The sequence below is a fragment of the Danio aesculapii genome, chromosome 2 (assembly GCF_903798145.1).
Source record: "Danio aesculapii chromosome 2, fDanAes4.1, whole genome shotgun sequence".
NCBI classification, from domain to species: domain Eukaryota; kingdom Metazoa; phylum Chordata; class Actinopteri; order Cypriniformes; family Danionidae; genus Danio; species Danio aesculapii.
In genome coordinates this window covers 36,144,441-36,152,453 of record NC_079436.1, presented here as the reverse complement: position 1 = coordinate 36,152,453, position 8,013 = coordinate 36,144,441, and the positions used below count along the sequence as shown (strand labels likewise).

Here is an 8,013-nt window from a genome sequence, read left to right as displayed (position 1 = left end):
AACTGTAAAATCCTGCATCTTCTCACATTTTGTATGAGATTTTTCTTTTATCTTGAGTTGGTGAGCCCACTGACAAAAGCCCTTCTGTTTCCTCTGCTCTGCTGGCCACGCCCACAGCGCTCCACGCCCATTATGATGCATTTTTTGAAAAGATTCTGAGGTAGACTTGAACTGAAAGAGGGTGGGTTTCATGGCCCTTTAAATATCTGCAAACATTATGTGGTATTTTATGGTATTTTTATGCTTTAGAAGAGTAAAAAAACTTGCATACAGCACCTTTAAGCTGTGTATTTTTACTTTTTTTATCTTTGTAATTGTGTATTACATTACAGTGTCATTGTGTACAAAGAAAATAAAAAATAATCAAATAAAAATAAATGAAGTAAAAAAAAGTTAAAACCTTACAAATCTAACAGGATCTGGTATTCCTTTGTCTTAATTCTGGTCAGAATTTGATGTTATTAATAACTTGTATCAACGGTTTAGACTGTTGATGGTGCTGATGGATATTCTCCTGACACACTCGTTATATATAATGTGCTATATTGTAGATCAGTGGTTCCCAACCTTTTTTTGCCTGAGAAGCCCTTTTCCCCCAGATAAGGCCCACCTCCACATTTAATGATATTGTCGTTCATATAAGTTTGTAGTATGTATGCCAAGAAAAGGTTGTTTTCAAACAAACGGTTTGTTTATTACTATATCTAAATATGTTTCCGCACAAATAATAGCCTAATGTAAAATATAAAAGCAAAACATCAGTGGGCCATTTGTATTGGTTCCACCTTGTGCACCCCGGTACATCCTAGCAATATCAATTGCAAGTTTTTAATAAATAATGTTATCCCATAGTTTAAATTTCAAAACATGTGTAACAAAGTGCCACAAGATGGCAGTGTTCATAGACATTCATGAACTACAGCAATGAAAGAAAGAACAGAAGTTATAATGTGTGTGAGGGAGGAGGAACTCAGTGTTGACAGATCTGACATGATCTAATGGTGTCTGACAGAGACTGTGATTCAAACCATTCAGTCTGACTCTTCTCAGAGTTCAACACTTCAACAATGAAGCTTCATTCTCTTATTCTCTTCTGTGCTTCAGCTGGTAGGTCTATTTATTTAGTTAATTGTTACCTTTTGATAACATGTTAAATGAATCTAACTTAAAAGTAAAAAAGGTTTTTACAATGTTTTCTTTTTCAGCTTCAGTCTTTGGAAATGACATCAAGCCAAACATCACAGATGTTGTTTATGAGGAGGGTTCAAATGGTACAATATTCTGCAGTCATTATCCTGGAACTGGAGATTATATTCACTGGTACCGTCAGTATGGAAGATCAAAACCTGAATTTCTAGTTCTCATCTATGGTACTGCAAATAAAGGTGAAATATCAAAAGTAGACCCAAGATTCTCTGTTAAAGTTGAGAAAAAGGAACGAAACCATGCAGATTTGAAGATCTCCTCTGCTGCAGTATCAGACTCTGCTGTGTATTACTGCGCTCTGCAGCCCACAGTCACAGGAAACACAACAGCTCTAGACAAAAACTTGATACAATCAGACACAAGAGAGAAACACTGAAGCGGATGAAAAGGACAGTGAAAATGAAGGACAGTGATAATGAAGCTGAAACGGCCACTTGCAGTAATATAATCAGAACAGTGTATAAACCCCAAAATGAATCAGACGATTGTTTAACAATCAAAATCAATAACAACACTGTACAGTGAGTGAATCTATAGCACAATACAGATGGAGATGGTGAAATCTCGACAGTCCTGTGCTTTGGTGACAAATTAGGTTGGAAGATTTAAAAAACTGTCATTGATTCTCACATGTTCAGGGCTGTTAATGTCTGCCACAGGAAGGCAAGTGTTCACACATTCACATGCTGCTATTTTTCTAATTATATGTACAAATAAATAGATAATATTATTAGAAGGCAAATATTTTTCAGATTTGCATCAGTTAACATATTCATAAAAAATCAGATGAAATTAGAGTGAAATTTAAGCTGAATTTAAGCCACACCTTTATATATATCAAGTATGTGTGTGTGTGCGTGCGATGTGCAGTGACTTACAGCTCAGAGACTGAGAGGCTCAACAGAGAATTGAGCTGATCTTCAACATGAACACAAGCTTTATACTGATTATATGTGTTTATTTAACTTTGTTTGTACATGCTTTGAATGTTTGTGATTTTTTTTTGTCAAACTTGATTTTACTATTTCTTTTATGTCTTGCTTTTTGTTTTTGACAGGTTTGGTGTGTGGAGACAGCATTGAAGCAGATAAAGGGACAGAAAACACATCTGAAGAAACAGAAAATATTAAGCTGAGCTGCTCATATAGTACAAGCAGTGATTATGTTTGGCTTTACTGGTTCAGACACATCTCAATGGAGAACCTCCCCAGCCGGCACACGACCATCAATTTTGAAACATGGTTAAAATAAGGTCATATGTGTTTTAACGTTGAACTAATGTTGAGTTTGCTTTTCTTTCGTTGGTAATGTTCTGTTTATATTTGCCCGTGATCACAAACCAGCTTTGTCCTCGTTTCTTTATTGATTATGTTATACTATTGTAAGAGGCTAAATTATCATATGCATTTGTTTAAATGACAAAACATGTCTTTGACTCAAGAAGGTCCATACTGACTCCAAAGGCAGATACTGATAAGATCAGGGCCTGCTGTGTGGACTTTGGGGGTTTTACCATGTGGTCACATGTTGATTGGTCAGTTTGAATGTCTCAGCATTTGGGCTTAAGTCACATGGTCAAGAAAGATACCAAATAGGTGGTAAAACACTGCTCTGTCTCTTTTCCTGGCCTGTCTTTTCCTGGTCTGCTCCTCTCCTTCTCTGGAGTCTATCTTCTCTGACTCTACTGCAATCAGGCTAACTTCTGGGCCTGCTCTCTTTGTCTCTCTCTCCCTCCCCCTGTCTCTTCGTCTACCTCTGGTAACTTTGTTTTACATTTAAGCTGGGTACAATTTATATCATATGTTTTATCATTTCATATTTTATCATTTTATACAGTTATTTGTTATTAATTCAGTTGCAATCATAGAGAATTAATGTGATTAAATCATTTCATTATCAAGTATTTGTGAATTACTTTTGATTTAACATCTACACTTAATTGCTCCATATTGCAATAACAATACAATCACATAATATCAACGCTCTCCCACATTTTAAACTATTAATACTGCCTTTATTTTTTTGGTATAAGATTGCAGAAGAATGGTTTGACTAGAATGTACAGTTTTTTACCATCAACACTGATAATTTTTTAGTCATTCGGCAGAACTACAGTTCGAACTGCTGTGGTTTAAAACCCATTCTTACACTATGTTCTGGTGTGTGTTTTGTTTTCCTTTGTGTCTTCTTTCCTCTCTCTTGGAATACTGCGGTTTACTCGTAGCAGTACCTAATTGTGTGTGGTTTGTATGTGCGTTTAATAGAAGTATTAATTTAGTAGAAATTTTGCATCATTAATGTTATAAAAATTAAATGTAAATGAAACCGTATCAAGATCAGTGAAGTAGAAATATTCGGATGGATGAGTCAAAATTATTGAATGTGATGATATTATAGGACAAATTTAGATTAAATTAAAAATAAATGTTTGAATTTCACTTTGTATAATAGCAGATGCCAACTTAGTTGTAACCTAGTATTTCATTGACTGCAAGTTTTCTGGAAGCTCCAGTTGAGGGCATCAAGGACATACCGATGCCCTAAACCAGTGTCAGCCTGGACAGACATCTATTGCAGTTCTGTTACACCACACCAAACGTTCTGCTTTTGTATGGATGTCTGACTACTACGGTGTTCTCTGAAGGTATTACTGAAGCAAAACAACAGCACCCGTTACAGTGAAATTTGTGTTCATAAAGGTTAGTGATTTGTGTGTTACAGGTCCAGTACATTTGTTATAAAGGTTAAATCCCAGCGAAAAGTTACTTTTAAAATATGCAAATGTTTTCTTCTTCCCCCTCTCTCCAAACTAAACATTGGGTTGTGCTCGTTTTTGGTGATTTCGATGTGATATTTGACTCATTTGCCATGAAGCTATAGTTCCCTCTTTCTCCATGTACAGCAAGGGTCTCAAGAAGTCCAGAAAAGGAACTAAAAACTTTGTCAAAACTTTGCTTCTATCTTCAGTGGTTCAACTGTAATCATACAAAGCTCAAAAACACATTTGTGCATCAAAAGTATTGTACAAATAAATTGTTTTGCTTTGCCTCATAGTAAACACACAACAACAGGTTAGGGTGTGAGCTTGCTGCTCGTAGTAAACACACACCCTGATCTGATGCGGGAGAGATTTACGCAAACAAACTTGTATTTACTGTTTTGTTTTGCCTCAGTAAAGTGTTGTTGGAGCTTGGTATGTTCACAGTTGATCCACTGAAGTCACATGGAACGTTTTTTTGTGACTTATCTGGACTATGACCATCTCGGGACCATTGCTGTCTGTAGAGGACGAGGAGCATTTAATCTAAAATATTCTAGTTTGTGTTCTAAAGATGAGCAGGTCTCCAGGATGACACAAGTCAGTCATTAATAACAGAACTTATGTGAACATTTAATGTGACATTTTTTAAAGACCAATGTAATAGTGAAATTTATCTACTAGGTGAATGGTCCTATTCACTAACGTGAGCCATCATTGTAGGACAAATGTGAACATGCAATTTTAATGATACTAATAATAATGGAATAACAAATTGCTATTACTGTTGTATTGTGATTTAAGTTATAACAGTCAAATAGGTCTGAACATGTCAAGGTGTAACTGTTGTGTTTGTGCGAGAGAATGGAATCATATATTCTACACGTTTTCTTAATGATTTACTGAAATATTTGTTTTGTACTCAGTTTTGCTGCAGTAATGCTAAACACAATACATGTTCTTTATGCAAAAAGACAAAAACAACTAAATATTTAGCATGCAGACCTGCAAAGTGAGGGCGCAATGTCACATTTATAGATTATAGCAGGAGTTTTCACTATTGTGAATGTGAAGTCCTTCATTCACAATGAATTGGAGTGGCAAACCTTATTATTGATTTTGTAGGATACTCACCAGGGGGCTCATGTAAGAAGACTTGTGTTGAATTCATACTAAAACATTGCGTACGGACAAAGCTGTAAATGTGCGTACGCAGTAAAAAATTCAGATGACTGCGTACACTGCGTACGCTGAATCCCACGCATATTCTCTTTGTAAATCCAAATTAACATGAAACTGAGCGCACGTGCACAAGCGCAAAACCCCTCCCTGCCTCCTACCTCTAATAAATATGGTAATGACTCTACTTTGGCAAAACCACATGAAAAAGCAATGGCAAAAGCAAGCAAAAAGAGAAACTTTGAACACAATGTGAATTGGAGGTGCTCCTATCGGAGGTAGACCGGAGATAAACAGTGTTATTTGCAAGTTTGTTCTCCAGAATTAATAACAAAAGAAAAAAATAGAGTGGGAGAGTTTAGCTGACGAGGTTAACGCAGTGGGGTCTGAACATCGTATTGTGTTAAGCTCATTTGAACATCACATATTATTTGCACACATTTATTAAATAAAAATGTTTCCTATTCACGTATGTGCATGCAGTCAATCGCTCCGATTACACTGGGAAAACCGGCGATCGCTGCAAATTGGCTTTAATGTTTGGCTGGTCAACTGTATGGTATGGAAACCTTATAAACCTGCTAGACATGAAGATGATCCCATCCCATACAGCTGCCATTGCACGGCTCAAAGATACTTTGTAGTGTGCAATTGAACACAACTGCCTCTATGAGTCGCTAATGAAAATAAAACAAACACACACAGAAGATCCAAGATGGCGCCGATGACGATGGCAGCCTCCGTGTCGTACTCTGCAGTAGTGTTTGTGTTTTTGTTAGTTTGTCCTGTCTCGAGTCATATTCCTACAATTAGTTTCACCAGAGACGAATTGTTGGACATTCGGGCACATACACCACCGAATATTTTTCCATTCCTGGATTTATCTGATGTTCTGTTGGACATTGTAGTCGGCGGAGCCGCAGTGCTACTCAAACACTTTCATGCGCGCAGACGAGGAAAGCGTGCAGGCGCGCTGGTGAAACTCAAACAGCGCGGATTTCGGACCGCGTTGCCTAGCATCCATCTAGCAAATCTCCGCTCTCTACCCAACAAAATAGACGAACTCATTCTGCTCTCTCAGACAAACAGGGATTTTCTGCATTCAGCTGCTCTGTGTTTCACGGAAACCTGGCTGAACGACACCATACCGGACAACGCGCTTCACCTACCGGGCTATCAGCTGTTCAGAGCGGATCGCGACGAAGAATCAACGCGGAAATCACGCGGTGGCGGGACGTGCTTTTACATCAATGAAAGGTGGTGTACAGATGTAACAGTTTTAAAGAAGATGTGCTGTCCAGATCTCGAAGCACTGTTTATTAACTGTAAGCCTCTTTACTCCCCGCGCGAATTCTGCTCGTTCATCCTCGTCAGTGTTTACATTCCTCCGCTCGCGCACGCGAGTCTGGCGATACAGAAACTAGCTGATCAGATCACGGTGTTAGAGCAACAACACCCGGACTCTGTTTTAATCATTCTCGGGGATTTTAACAAAGCAAAACTGTCCCGTGAACTGCCAAAATATAGACAGCATGTTACATGTCCCACAAGAGACAGCAATATACTGGATCACTGCTATACTACAATAAAGGATGCATACCGCTCCGTCCAACGAGCAGCTTTGGGACACTCTGACCATTGTTTGATTCATCTCATTTCAACCTACAGGCAGAAACTGAAAACAGCCAAACCTGTATTAAGATCTGTGAAAAGATGGACTAAGGAAACAGAGCGGGATCTACAAGCCTACAAGTTTCCACCTCACTGACTGGAGTGTTTTTGAAGCTGCTGCAAACGATCTGGATGAGCTCACAGAGACTGTAACATCTTATATCAGTTTCTGTGAAGACGTATGCATTCCTACCAGGAATCAACTCACATACAACAATGACAAACCATGGTTCACTGTAAAACTCAGACAGCTACGTCAGGCCAAGGAGGTTGCTTACAGGAATGGGGATAGGGCCTTGTATAAGCAGGCCAAATACACACTGGAAAAGGAGATCAGAGTCGCAAAAAGGAACTATTCTGAGAAACTAAGGAGTCAGTTCTCTTCCAGCGACTCAGCATCCGTGGGGAAAAGTCTGAAAAACATCACAAACTACAAGACACCATCCCCCAGCACTGTAGACAATGAACGACTTGCAAACGACCTGAATGAGTTTACTGCCGGTTTGAGAAAACACCCCACACCCACTCTGAACTGCTCTTCACGCCACCATTAACACCTCCACCACCCCCTGCCTCCCCCATACCTGCCCTACAGTTTAACGAAGACGAGGTGCGCCAGGTCTTCCGGAAACAGAAGAGGAAAAAAGCACCAGGCCCAGATTTTATAACACCAGCCTGTTTAAAATCCTGTGCTGACCAACTGGCCCCCATCTTCACCCTGATCTTCAACAGATCACTGGAGCTGTGTGAAGTGCCCTCCTGCCTCAAACGCTCTACCATCATCCCCATCCCAAAGAAACCCAAACTTACAGGACTAAATGACTACAGACCGGTGGCACTAACATCTGTGGTCATGAAGTCCTTTGAAAAACTGGTGCTGGCCCACCTGAAGGACATCACTGAACCCTCACTGCACTCTCTTCAGTTTGCCTACAGAGCAAACAGGTCTGTGGATGATGCAGTAAATATGGGACTGCATTATGTTCTGCAACACCTAGACAGACCAGGGACCTATGTGAGGATCTTGTTTGTTGACTTCAGCTCTGCGTTTAACACTATCATCCCAAAACTTCTCCTGCCCAAATTAACTCAGCTCTCTGTGCCCACCTCTGTCTGTCCGTGGATCAACAGCTTCCTAACGGACAGGCAGCAGCTGGTGAAGCTTGGAAAATTCTCATCTAGCATCCGCACAATCAGCA

General features: G+C 39.3%; 1 gene segment (V, D, J or C); it reads left to right on the top strand.

Annotated features, from left to right (window-relative positions):
• Positions 1-1,032: 1,032 nt before the first annotated feature.
• LOC130238129 (T cell receptor alpha variable 13-2-like) lies at positions 1,033-1,582 on the top strand. The segment is given in 2 exon segments: positions 1,033-1,107; positions 1,206-1,582. Coding segments are annotated over 2 exon segments (417 nt in total).
• The last annotated feature ends 6,431 nt before the right edge of the window (positions 1,583-8,013 follow it).